This window comes from Stegostoma tigrinum, chromosome 12, assembly GCF_030684315.1.
Source record: "Stegostoma tigrinum isolate sSteTig4 chromosome 12, sSteTig4.hap1, whole genome shotgun sequence".
NCBI lineage: Eukaryota > Metazoa > Chordata > Chondrichthyes > Orectolobiformes > Stegostomatidae > Stegostoma > Stegostoma tigrinum.
Window position 1 is genome coordinate 24,988,629 of NC_081365.1, and position 14,456 is coordinate 25,003,084.

General features: G+C 41.1%; 1 protein-coding gene across 6 annotated transcripts in view; it reads left to right on the forward strand.

Moving 5' to 3' along the window:
• n6amt1 (N-6 adenine-specific DNA methyltransferase 1) overlaps positions 1-13,735 on the forward strand; it is a 29,652-nt gene extending 15,917 nt beyond the window's left edge. For 5 of the 6 annotated variants that reach the window (XM_048541356.2, XM_048541355.2, XM_048541359.2 and 2 more), the window contains exons 5-7: positions 7,153-7,236; positions 7,979-8,120; positions 11,282-13,735. In XM_048541356.2, the coding sequence (XP_048397313.1) occupies positions 7,153-7,236; positions 7,979-8,120; positions 11,282-11,388 (333 nt within the window). In that variant the 3' untranslated portion in view covers positions 11,389-13,735. The remainder of the gene's footprint in view (positions 1-7,152; positions 7,237-7,978; positions 8,121-11,281) is intronic. The other variant, XM_048541361.2, reaches the window with a different exon arrangement.
• Positions 13,736-14,456: the final 721 nt, after the last annotated feature.

Below are 14,456 nucleotides of genomic sequence, written 5' to 3' on the forward strand. Positions count from 1 at the left end.
TCTCTCCCTATTTATTCCAGTTCCCTCCCCCCATCCCCCTCTCTGATGAAGGGTCTAGGCCCGAAACGTCAGCTTTTGTGCTCCTGAGATGCTGCTTGGCCTGCTGTGTTCATCCAGCCTCACATTTTATTATCTTGGAATCTCCAGCATCTGCAGTTCCCATTATCTCATGACTGATGCAGTTGGCCTATTTAAAAGTCTGAAAACAATTTACTGAATGTTGCATTATGAGAGAAATAATAGCATATGTTAAATATAAGGGGTGGAATTTACCCAGCCCCTGAATGGCATCAGCAGTGGCAAGTTGGGGAAAATATGGAGAATGAAAAAGGAGATTAACATTGAAGGTGTCACATGTACAGAGGGTAATTAAAAAGGCATTTGGCATGCTTGCCTTCATTACTCAGTCCTTTTCAGATTAGGAATTGGGAAGTCACGTTGAGGTTGTACAGAACATTGGTGAGGGGAATACTTTGTCTGGTTTTGGTCGCCCAATTATGGGAAGGATATTATTAAACAGATTAAGGTTCAGAAGAGATTTACCAGGATGAGCTGCCTATGGAAAGTTTGAGTTCTAAAGAAAGGCTGGGACTTTTTTCACTGGAGCATAGGATGGTTTGAGGCAACCTGATAGAAGTTTTGTAAAACAATGAGATGTATTGATAGAATTAATGGGTAGTTTTTTCCCCTAAGATGGGGAATGTCAAGACTTGGAAGCACATTTTTAAGCTGAGAGGAGAGAGATTAAAAAAAAAGACAAGGGGGCAAATATTTTACACAAAGGGTGGTTTGCGTGTGAAATGAACCTCCTGAGGAAGTGGTGCATGTGGGTAAATTACAACATCTTGAAAGACATTTGGATAGGTACATGAGTAGGACAGTTTTGGAGAGATGTGGGCTGGAAAAGGGCAGGTGGGACTAGTTTAGTTTGCAGTTACGTTTGGCATGGACTGATTTGGACCAAACGGTCTGTTTCTGTGCTGTATGACTGATAGTATGAGAAAAGCAACAAAGTCTGATTTTTGCACATGAGGGTTTACAGCTAGATGGCAGTGTTCAGGTTGAGTGGCAGTGGTCTTATTTGCATGCATTAATATCTCACCTCTCTATCCAATTTGTTATTTCCCCAAGCAGTTGAAAGAAACTAATCAGTGACAATTTCTGACATGAAAATTTGTGCAGGTACCTGGCAGCTGCAGCACAATAGCATCTTCCGGGGGCTTGAACTCTGGCCAGTGTTCCTTAACATCTCAGGACACGTTCTATGGCCAATTACTGCTTGCATTCTTTCTTCTTGGATGTTGACACTGGACGAGATTGGCCCTCACACATTCACGGCACATCTGTGATTCATTTAAAATATCATTCAGTACTTCAGTCCTGCACATTTGGAGCTCAGCAACACCTTTCACTGCAGTGCTGCTGCCAGATCAATTTATGAGCAGGAACAAAAGACTATCTGGTTTTGCACCAAAATATGCCTCAGGGCTCTTAGCGTGCTTTCTTAGTGCTCACTTACTTTACGCCTATTTGGATGCCCACCACAACTTTTTTTCCCAGTGCACCTCAATCAGAACTTAAAGGTTCGCAGTACTTCTGTCTTTGCCTTGCCTTTTAGTACAGAGGCAAGGGTAAACATTTTAGGTTTGCCAGCAATCATTGTTCATTGACGGGGTGAAAGTGTTAGTCTACAGCAGTGTGTTACATCGATGTTGCACCTACAGCATGTACCAACAGTTTACACAACAAACCAACAAACACACTGTCTGTGCTTCAAACAAATGGCCATGTCTCAGAGTCTGAGGTGAGTAGTCCTCAAGCAAGTGTCAAGGGTAACTTCTAGGGAGGGGCAATAAATGCTGTCCATCCAGGGACCCCCACATTCCATGAGTGGGGAAAAAAAATGACAAAGCATGGGAAAGCAAGGGTTAACTGAGAGAGATGAGAGGTTATCAATGGTCATCACCATCCTGGATTCAGTTGGGGAATTGTTATGCACTATGTTTGATATAACTAAGCTGTATGCCTCGAGCTTGGGTAAAGTGGAAAGATGAAGAGCTAGATAAAACCCTTAAGTGTGATTGTGATGAATATCAAACTCAATGGATAGGAATGTTAAGGCTGAAAGGAATATGAAGGTTTTGTTTTCTCATTCATGGGATGAGGGCATCACTGGTGAGGCCAGCACTGATTGCCCATCCCTCGTTGCCCAGAGGGCAGTGAAGTGTCAACCACATTGCTGTGGGTCTGGAGTCACACGTAGGCCAGATCATGTAAAAATGGTAGTTTCCTTCCCTAAAGGACATTCGTGAACCAGATGGATTTTTCTGACAATATGCAATGGATTTGTGGTCATCATTTCAGGGGTGGTCACCTAGGTTAACAGGCTGATCCAGAGACGCTCTGAAACATGACCCATGTTAACTTCAACCCTTATCTGAATTGCAGTTGCACAACTGAAATGAAAATTGGCTGCCATCGCACCTGAAGTTGGCAGAGTAGGGTTTCTTTTTTACCTCTAAGATAGCTGGCACTTCTGGTGCGCTAAGTGAAGCCTTTCAAGAGGGGAATTCCTTTAATCAGACATATTCTCACATATGGGTTAACAACATGTATAATCACAGAATTCTCTGGATTTGTCCTTTCTTCTGAACCAGGATGCTTGGATTTTAAGTCTCCTGCTCAAGAGGTACATACTAACATCACTGAACAGCTTGATTTGAAAATATCTTCTGGATGTGAACCTCATGCGTGTCTACTAAAAATCTTGGCCAGAAACGATCTTGACCATATCATAGAGATGTACAGCACAGAAACACACCGTTTTGTCCAACCATCCATGCCGATCAGATATTCTACACTAAGCTAGTCTCATTTGCCAGCATTTGGCCTGTATCCCTTTAAACACTTCCTATTCTTGTACCCATTATCAGATGTCTTTTAAGTGTTGTAATTGTACCAGCCTCCACTTCTGCTGGTGGCTCATTCCGTACATGCACAATGAAATAGTTGCCCCTCAGGCCCCTCTTAAAGCTTTCCCCTCTCACCTTAAACCTATGCCCTCTAGTTTTACTCTCCCCTACCCTTGGGGAAACTTCACTCAACCATACACGTTAATACTAGTAATGGCTGTTAAGCAAAAGTAGTGTCCAGCCAAACTGTAAAGTGTTGATCCTTGGACTAATGAATCAACTGAAGTGACGGACAAAAAGACATTCCAACTAGAGGCAAGTAAAAGTTAATCTTTATTAGTATTTAAATCACTTCTAATCTACATGTATCTCATTAATTCTTAATTACTTTGTATTCAACTCACTACTCTGCATTACTACACAGAGCACTGTAAGCATCATGTGTTAAAGTTTAAGTCTATTGATGTGTGATGAGCTGCCCACGTTCACTCTGAGTTGAAGTCTTCTGAGTACCAAACTGATGGACTTTTCTTTGCAATGGTGGGTCTCAAGTTATTTTCAGTATCTCTGGTGTGTCTTTTTTTTAAACTTCTTGCGACTTTTTCTGCTAGCCTTCCAGAATGACCGATAACGTATCCCCTTGATCAGAATCTTCATGACTCTGAGATTCCAAGGGTTGTGTAAACAGATGACAGCTGTCTCTATGGTTCTTATCAGTTTTATTTTATCCCTTTTTGCAAGCACAAAGGTAGAATAACCTTTAGAATCAGACTAGTCAGCAGTCTGGTTTTACTTCTTCCTTTGGTGTTTATGTAAAGTTAGCATAATTTTCCATCATGCATGATAGGCTTCAACTCTGTTAGCCACAGGGTCACAGAAGTTTCACCTAAGTTCTAGAATTTGTGTTCACATTTCAAAGCGTTGTAGCCTGCACGAGATCCACAAGCCGCTTGGACTATTAAGTGTGCATGGTATTATCTTATATGCAACGTTTTCTTTCTTGATTAATATAGGAGATAGTGGGAGAAGTTATCATTTTTTACCACACTGAAAATCTCCTGCTGTATGTGTGCCAAATACCTTGCAATCAGATCTACAATATAAAGGGTCCATGTAGAAAGATCCCTATGGATGCTTACGTGTTCCAATGTTTGGGACACTGTTTAAATGTTAATTACAGGCGCTGCAACTTCTGACTGATCACATTACTGAGGAGCTTTATTTCTAATATTGCTCAAGTAGGCTCGTTGAAAACATCCTTAAGGGATCCAGGATAGAGAGGCTGTTGTCTCTGTGTACGCTGTATTGTGAGCACCCACAAATATTTTTTGTTAGATTAGATTCCTTCCAGTGTGGAAACAGGCCCTTCAGCCCAACAAGTCCACACCGCCCCTTGAAGCATCCCACCCAGCCCCATCTCCCTATAGCCCACATACCCCTGAACGCTGCGGGCAATTTAGCATGGCCGATCCATCTAGCCTGCACATCTTTGGACTGTGGGAGGAAACCAGAGCACCCGGAGGAAACCCACGCAGACACGGGGAGAACGTGCAAACTTCACACAGACAGTTGCCCAAGGTTGGAATTGAACTCTGGTCCCTGGTGTTGTGAGGCTGCAGGGCTAACCACTGAGCCACTGTGCCGCCCTGATGAGTATCGATGAAAAACAGATGCATTTGGAAGCTCAGAACCAGCATCCACTTCCAGGAGATGTGAAGCAGTTTTCTAATGCAGCATAAATGTTCCAATGATGCACTGAAAGTACAGAAAGCTCTCCGTTGTTTATCTTCCATCGAATGTTCTGCACATGAGAGAGAGAGGCATTGGCGACAATACAGAAGTAGATGTTAGAACGTGATGCCCAGTGAATATGCAATGTGATTCCTGTTCTGGAGCTTTAATTCTCTTATCGAAATGAGGTCAAGGGCTGTCTTTTCCTCCGTTGTCTTTCTGAGCACCAATGGCTACATTGATGGAGACCAGACATATCCAAAAAGCATTGCAAGGGTTGGACCTGGCTCTTCATGGCAACTGCAAACCTGTCCATGGAAGCAGCCAGATATGCGCATGCTAGGGTAGGCATGATATTGGTGGCTCTGAGAAATTGTCACTGGACCCGAAACATTAATTGAAATCTGTCACAGATGCTGCCAGACCTTGTGAGCTTTTTGAACAACTTCTGTTTTTGGATCATATTGTTGGTGTTGGAGGGGGTCTCGTCCAATCTATGATGCAATTTTCTGTATGTTTCCAATAAACCTGCCTGCTGCTTCTGTTTCAGCATGTGTATTTTGACCAAGTTATTAATGGCTAATACCATGAAGTTCTCTGCTGCCTGGGACGGAGCAGGAATCTAGTCAGCAATCTTTGTGTTGTTTGCCTTGGCCAGCTATGGCAATGTGTAATGATATGCTCACCATCATGTGCTCTGACTGTGTAATCTAGCGAAACTCCCCACTGAGGTGCCCTTATCTAAGCTGCTAGAGGTTCAGAACACAGCCTGTTATTTCCTCTGAGGTATTTGTGACTTGTTCTTCAGAGATTAGGGAGGAGATAGAGAATGCTGTCTCTATGGTACAGAATGTTTAGATGCCACTGCCTGTGGAAGGTGAGAGGGAATGAATTGTGAAGGAGATATAGAAATTTTGAAATGTTAAGAATACATTCACAGTTGTAATGAGGGTGCCACACAGCACTTGACAATGAATTTTATTTGGTTAGTGGGTCATGGAGGTCTTTGCATCCCCACCTAAGCAGTTTCTATCCTCACCTGTGCGTTCAAGGAGTCGCCTTACATAAGAAAGGAAACAAATATTGGCACCCCACCATTTTCTGTGGCTTCCTCTGCCTTTTTCTGTGCTGTCCTTCTTGCAGTTGCAGAAAGATAGTGATTGAGTGAGATGAAAATGCTGGTACAGCTGTTAATTTTGGTGCAGGTGGAAGAAAAGTGGTGAGATATCCCAAGTGGGAAAGTAGGAAGCACCGAGAGCATGAAGGGTTATTGGTTTGGGAGGATGGGGTGCATGTGCAAGGTTGAGGGAAAATGCTGAGAGTAATATTCTGAGAGGTAAACCATAAGCCTTAGTGAGAGGTGAGTGCAGTAGCAGAGTTCAACTGTGAGGAAATGGAAGAACAACACTTTATTTACCCTAATGGAGCGGAGAAAGTTACTAGTTTTTTTGCAACACTGCTTGCCTTTCCTCTGGGCCGTGGATGTTGCACTGAGTGCAGGTGGAAACTTCACACCAACCTGGCAGATTTTGATACTGTGGTCTTTTCTTGATGGTTCTGAAGAATGAAGACTAACCATACTGCCCCACCATGAATTCCTGACCCCGTCACCAATTCTGGGTGCTAACCTGACTGTGATGCAAAGCTCCCCACTTACTTGGATGAGTGCACCGCCACCAGCACTCAAGAAACATTGACAATCAAGCAAGCTGATGGTGCATCGAATCCACTAGCATTTGCCCCCTCCACCACTGATGCTCAGTAGCACGATTTTGTATTGTCTAAAGATGCATTGCAGAAATACACCGAAGATCCTTAGCGCATTCCAAACCAATTCTATCTGGAAGGACAAGGGCATCAGATTCATGGAACACCACCATCTGCACGTTCCCCTCCCTGTCATCCTGACTTAGAAATATATTGCCTTTCCTTTAGTGTTGCTGGGTCGAAATTGTGGAATTCCCTCCCTAAGCGAATTGCAAGTCAACCCAAAGCATGTGGACTGCAGCATTTCAAGAAGAAAATTCATCACCACGCCTCAGGGGCATCTAGAATAAACAATTAATTCCAGCCAGTCAGGTGAGCTGTATAAAATGGAGGGAGGAAACTCACTGGAGCAACCTGAAACTCTAGATTGATACAGTTTCTACTTCAGCTTTTTTTCACTTATTGGGAGAAGTCAGCCCAAGGATTATTTTTCTCCTCCTTTTCCAATTTTTCCTTTTTGTGTTATGCAACTAATATTAGGGTTAATTCATATGTAGTTAATCTTTCCAAATTCTAGTCATAATTTGGATTTGATGCCTGGTGCAATGCACTGAAACACGGAGCATTTCTTTGTTGAGCAGAAGTTCCATCCTGTCAGAGATGCATCTCAATTAGGACTGGATGGAAAACCTATGAAAAGAAGTTTAATTTGTAAAGTAACAAGCTAAAAAGTTGGCATCAAGTTTTGTTTCTGTTCTGTTGTTCTGATGCTGAAAATAATTTTTATATTTATTGTAACTAGGTGACAGGATTATTGCCACGGCTGCAAAATCAAGTTGATGTGTTAATGTTTAACCCACCTTACGTGGTGACTCCATCAGAAGAAGTGAGTATATGTTAGTAAATAAAAGTTTAACACTCTAACTTTTCAAGTGAAGTTTGACATTTTTGAATCATTTTGCTCCTGTGTCCCAAGCTGTGCTGATGCTAGAGTGTTAAAACTGTGATAAGCTGCTCAAAAGATCCAAGGTAGTCCTTTTCTAGAAATACTCTTACAATAAGTCCTAACCTCAGACAAATGTTCCTGGTTGTGATTAATGCAAATTGAATCATGATTGATTTCTAGTAGTAAAAGCGTCATTTGCACAGACAGTCAAGCTATATTACAGCGAATAATAATCTTCTTGCTCCTGAATGTTGATCTCGTTGCAGCAATGGCATAAGGGGATCTTACAGTAAGCCATGTCAGTGGACTTTTCTCCTTCAGCCACATTTCCATAGCACCGGCAAAATAAAGTTTAAAATATCTGCGTCAAACTGAGTGGATACTGCTGTTTGAAATCACAACCAAAACTTCATTTGGAGATTATCATGTAATATTGGTGGTTTTAAATTATCAGGGTGTAGCTGGTTCTCTATTTTGCTTGAAAGCTTTTTGTCATTTCCTTTCTGTACTTGTACATTTCTTAAACTAGTGGCACCAAAGGCATTGAAAGTGCCATGCTTTCACTACGCAGAATTCAAGTATTTTTGTATATTCGATGTATTTCAGGTTAATTCGAGAAGGAAAATTAGTGGGTTTTTTTTAAACCTTTTGCAGTTAACTTTTTTTTTTCTCCCTCCCTAAGGTAGGTAGTCATGGCATTGAGGCATCTTGGGCTGGTGGCAAAAGAGGTCGTGAAGTCATGGATAGGCTCTTTCCTCAGGTCTCAGCCCTCTTGTCAAGCCAGGGATTATTTTATCTGGTTACAATTGAGGAAAATGACCCAGGTGAGATATGATTCTATATTACTAGTAGCTAGCAACTTGATGAAAGAAAATCTCCCTAGGTCTGTGGCTGTCAATGTTCGTTTCCCTCTTTTTACCAGAATGGAGAGTGGACATAGGCTATTTCTTGAACAGCAGTTGATAAATGTCAATTTAGATGGACGGAGGAGAAAAAAAACTAGAAAGCCTTTCACTTTTGATCATTCTCTTCAAGTTACCAGTAATCAGATGAAGAATAATAGTTGGCTTTTCATCTCCAGTTACAAATGATGTCTGTTTATAAGGTGAGGTTTGAAAGAAGAGAGGAAAAGGGTACATATTTATTGTGGTTTGTGGTTTTTTTTTTGTTTTGTTTGCTTGTGTTTATGATGGTGAACACTGATAACCATACCAGGGAGTGGCTAGAAAAGTTACAGACTGAGCTGAATCAGTTATTATTGGGTTTAACTTCCTGTCATTGGGTTTGATATCTCCAAATCAGTTATTCAGAATGTAGCAATATCATTCCTTTACAAATATGTTTATGTAATCGGCAAAATGAGTGAGAAGGCAAGAGGATTCTAAAGTTGATATGGGATTTTCAGTATCTATTCTGGTGGGGTTATACCTCTCCTGTTTCTGAGAGAACTGCTGACTGAACACCTAGAAATCTGCTTAAGCCAATCAAGAGCTAGTAATCAGGATATACTCACTTTGTTGACTCATAGTTATTCTTCTCTCCTCTCAGTGGAAAATTTCACCACAGCACTATAGCGAACAACTAAATCAGTAGATAGGGTTTTATGCAAATTCAATAAAGATGCCATTTACTCTGAAGTTCATTTTTTGATTTTCTTTTGCATTAATCTTTACATCATTACTTTAGCTCAACATTTACCAAAGAGGCGGATGTGAGGAATGTTAAGGTTAGGGAAAGGTGTGTGAATACTCTCTGGCAGGTCAACATAATAAAGGAGGAAGTGTTGGGTGTCTTGAAATCTACTAAGGTAGACACATCCCCAGGGCCAGATGGGATCTACTCCAGCATGCTATAAGAGGCAAGGTAGGAAATAGCTGGGGCCTTAACAGATACCTTTGCACCCTCTTTGGCTTCAGACGAGGTTTCAGAGGACTGGAGAATAGCCAATGTTGTTCCATTCCTTTCATAAGGGAAACAGAGAGAACCCAGCTAATTACAGGCTGGTGAGCCTGATGTCAGTCATAGAGACAGGATTTAGTCGCATTTAGAAGCAAATGATTTTTTAGTGATAGGCATGAGTTTGTGTGGGGAAGGTCATGTCTCACCAATTTGTTTGAGTTTTTTGAGGTAACAAGAATGATTGATGAGGGATTTGGTAAGGTACCTCATGACAGACTGGTAGAAAAGCTAGAGTCTCATGGGATCTGGAATGTGCTGGCTAGGTGGGTACATAATTGGTTTGGACATAGACAGAGTAAAGGTGGAAGATTGCTTTTCGGAATGGAGATCAGTAACTAGTGGTGTTCTGCAGGGATCAGAGCTGGAACCTTTTGTTTGTAATATACAAACGATCTGGAGAAAAATGTTGGCTTGTAAATTTGTGGATAACAGCAAAATTTGTGCAGTTGCATATAGCGAAGAGGATCAGGATGTAGATAGATTGAAGATTTAGGTAGGGAAATGGCTGATGGAATTTAATCCTAACAAATGCAAAGTGATACATTTTGAAGGATCAAATTCAGATGCAAAGTACATAATAAATGGCAGAACCCTTAGGAGCATTGACATAGGGATCTGGTGTCCAGGTCCACTGATCCCTGAAAGTGGCAACACAGGTGGATCAGGTGGTCAAGAAGGCAACAGCACGTTTGCCTTCATCAGCTGCAGCATCAAATATAAAAGTTAGCAAGTTATGTTACAGCTGTATAATATTTTAGTTTGACTATATTTGGAATGTTGTGTGCGGTTCTGGTCACATTCTGCCAGAAGGAAGAGGGTGCAGAGAAAGTTTACCAGGATATTGCCTTGTCTGGAGGGTTTTATAAACTTCATTGTATTCATTGGAAAGACAGAGGCTGAGAGGTGACCTAATAGAGTTCTACTAGATTATGAGAGGCATTGATAGAGTGGATAGTCAGAGGTTTCTTCCCAGGATGAAAAAGTCAACTACAAGAATGTACAGGTTCAAGGTGAGAAGGGGAAAGCTTAGGAAAGAAGTGTGGGAAAAAATTTTCACAGAGGGTGGTAGGTGCCTGGAACCCCTGCCACTGGAGGTTGGGGAAGCAGTTATATTAAGAATGTTTGAGGTGCAAATTGATGGACACATGAATGGGAGGTGAACAGAGGGATGGAAACCACAGCAGGCCAAGCAGCATCTCAGGAGCACAAAAGCTATCTTGAGATGCTGCTTGGCCTGCTGTGTTCATCCAGCTTCACACTTTATTACCTTGGATTCTCCAGCGTCTGCAGTTCCCATTATCATTGATGGAAACCACATATGGACAATAAATAGGCCTAAAAAGGATGAGGGGGTGCAGGCTTGCTGGGCCAAAGAGTGTATTCTAGTGTTGTATTAATTATTTGTGGTTAGGGAATAAAGTTCTAAATCTGCTTTACCTTTCTCCCAGTTTAACATTTCTATTAGTTGGAATAGTGAGAGATAATGATGATGTGATAATAATATGATGTGGTACTATTGTGTCTTTGGTAGATTATTGAAGCTTTGTCTCTTCTTAATGCTGAATTAATTTATCTCAGCCAAAGTAGGAATGATTTCTTTTGACCCATGTATTTAAATTACTAATTTAATCAGCTGAACCTTTGATAATGCACATGTTTGATGCTTGAAAGGAACACTGATAATCATTTGCTTCAGTTTAAGCTTCAGAACTTTTTATTGGAATCAATATGTACTGAGGAGAAATGTTGGGATAATCTTTATTTTGTTACAATGATGCTATAAAATGTTAATTTCTTACTATGGAAGAATTCATGGCTCAAATTACTTAGACTAAAATAAAATTTTTCATTAGAAAAATTCTTCAATCTGCTGTTACATCTGTGTGTCCACATTTAATGGAATTTGAAAAAGTGATTAGAAAATATCTTTGTGTTTCACTTTTTTTAATCCAATGTTTTGGTTATTCACTTTGCAGTAGTAATGCTTCCCCTTTATGCTATAAACAGTTTTTGTATTATTTTACAGAGGAGATAATACAGTCACTGAAGCATTCTAGTTTGAAAGGGACGGTGCTTATCTCGAGGCAAGCTGGCAGAGAACATCTTTCAGTTCTCAAATTTTGGAAGAATTGATTGTAGCATTTGAAATGCCTTCATGTTGAAGAGCTCCTTTAAAAACTATGATTCTGGAGAGGAGAAGCAGCTTTGCTTGCTGCTTCCTTTACAACCGGAGCTTTGATTTCCAGTTTCCGATTGATGCAATCTAATCGGTACTGCCGAAGACCTGGAACAAGTTTTATGGAAAACTGGATAGATGATTTATAAATGAAAACTGGACGGCACTGTAATGGAGACTTGAAACTGAGAACAATTTTTGATCCTGGTTTTGAAAGTTGTGAATTTTGCCTAAGTAAAACCTAAGCATTGAATAAGTCAAAATAACTAGTGAAATGACTTTTTCACTGGATCCATTATTATTACGGGAGGCCATGCCAAATAGTTCCTTCTCAGAATGCTAACTGTGAAGAAAAACAAAAATATGCAATCAAAATATATACTTCACCATGTCATGTTTGACAGAATATTAGGGGGTTAATCTGAAATCTGTTGCAAAACCAAAACAAGCCCAACAGTTCACGATCTACACAAATGGTTCCTTTACAGTTGGAGAGCTTTCAAGAATAAGCTACAGAGTAACATTCTAATGACAGAGGAGAAGAGATGTGCTTTTGGAAGAGACTGGAGCATCGGGGGGGGATAAAAAACGCAGTATCAAGGGGTTGAAGAGGCAGATTGTCATAATTTTTTATGCATAGAGGTGCATGTGGCCTAGCTTTGAGATTGAGCCAGCATTCCTATCCACAGTGCCAACAACCTTGTCTCGCTAGTTCCCTCACCCAACCCAGTCAAAATATTTTAATGTTCTGAGAGTAGGTCACTCTCTTTTCAAGAAGATCAGCCACATTATGTACCAGTTGGGCACTTAATTGGGCAGAAGCGGGGCCTTGCCAGGGATGCTCCCCACACAGTTGCCAGCCAACAGAACAGCTTTTTGCTGCTAGTATCACGAGTGAAGTGGGCAACTGCTGCATGTAATGCACACACCTGAGGCTTAGGATTGCTTGGGGAGCTCAGGCCACGGGTGGGAGGTCGATAGTGAAACAGATTTACAAGGGCATCTGGAAAGGAAATGAGCTGTAGTGTAGCTGATCCTTTGTAACCAATACTTGATCAGTCACTGAGTACCTTTTGAATATGGCATCTCCCAGAATCCTTTTCAAGCTACTGATACGATGAATCTGCTGTTCACTACTGTATGCATATCAGTAGCCCCTGATTAGGAGGTCTTAATGCCTTCAGTTGGCAACGGCACAGGAAAGCCATCACTGAGCTTTTCCACGACAGGTAACTAAGGTGGATGTTCTCACTCACCACCTTCCTACCTGATTAAATGCTTTAGATCTCATTTACTGAATCTACCAAAGGATAGTGTTAAATTGTGTCCTAATACAATATGTATATGATATGTCAGCTTTTCTGTGCATTTCTAAGGTACTATGATGAATGAATTTGTAACAATTTCTAGCAAAAATGGTTTAAATTAAGTTAATTCAATAAATAGAATGTAACATTTTCAGAATTAACATAACACATTTTCCCCATCTCCACCACAGGTCATCGGTATGGTCCCATAGCAGCTTTACCCTAAACTGCCCCTCACCACCCACCAGCATTGTTCCCTGTAGTCCTCATACTAACAAATGCCAACTTGCCTGTTATCCTTGGCACTTATACTCCATCCCAATTCACACACTGCACCTTGAGCAGCAGACCTCAAACCATGTTCAGATGGAACCAATTAAACCTCTAAGTATCTGTTTACAGTCTTTACTGAATCGCACAACTGTAATCGTGCAGAAAGAGACTGTTAGGCCCTGCTTGTGCTTATATTGACTGGCTGTCTGCATAAACAATGTACCTCTTGCACTTTCTTGTAATAACGCTACTTTTTTTTGATAACAATCTGATTCCTTTTCAGGTGCTTCAGATGAATGTGCTTCCACCACCCTTTCAGGTTGTGCCTTCAGACCTTAATCACTTGTTCCTTGCAAATGTTTTGCTCCTTTTGCTTTCACTTCTTTTGATAATTAATTTATTAAATTGTGCATCTTATTTCTCAAACTTTTAAAATGTGGGAGCAGTTTCTCCTTATCTGCTCTGTTCAGATCTGTCATGATTTTGAATGTCACATCTCATCTCTACCTTCTGTCTTTTGAAGGAGAACATTCCAAACTTCTTCAGTTGAAGTAACTGAAGTGCCTCATCCTCAGAAGCATTCTTGTGACTTTTCTACAATCTCTCGAAAGCCTTCAGATCTTTGCTTGAGCTGAAAGCAAATTAATATGCTTGATAGAAATTCAACCTCTTTTCTGTTATGCTGTTTAATTAATAAAGCCTAGAAAATGGTATGTATTAATAACTGATCTCTAAACTGATCCTGTCACTTATAATTATGTACTGATACACCCTGGTTCTCCTCCTCCTACAACCTGGAGGTGCACCCTTTATCTCTATTGTTTCTCCATGTTGTTCCAACCAAAATGAATCACAGAAGGAGGCTGTTTAGCTCATAATTCCTGCACCAGTTTGTTAAATGAGCATCATTACCTAAATCATGTTACTTTCTCTCCATTGAATATCTGCCACTTGTCCACTCATTCCACCAACTTGCTTATGACATTTTGAAGTTTAAATTATCGTCCTGTCAGGTCATAATGCTTCCAAGTTTTGTATCATTCCCAAGTTGTGAAACTGTGGTGCATACCAAGGTCCAGATCATTAATCCATTAGGAGGGCTAAGGTCCCTGGGGAATTCCACAACAGACTTTACTCATTCCTGAACAATCTTATTTAATGAATAGAGATGCAGCAGGAGGAGTTGGAGGAACACAGCAGGCCAGGCAGCATCAGAGGAGCAGGAAAGTTGACGTTTTGTGTCGAGTTCCTTCTTCAGAAATGGGAAGGGGGAAGGGAGCTCAGAAATAAATAGAGGAGGGATGGGACTGGGGAAGGTAGGTGGGATGGTGACAGGTGAGTGCAGGCAGGGAGTGGTGGGAATTGGTCAGCGAGGTGGGTCTTCTCTCCCACTTATCAGCCCCTCCCGCCTCACCGATCAATCCCCACCACTCCCTACCTGCACT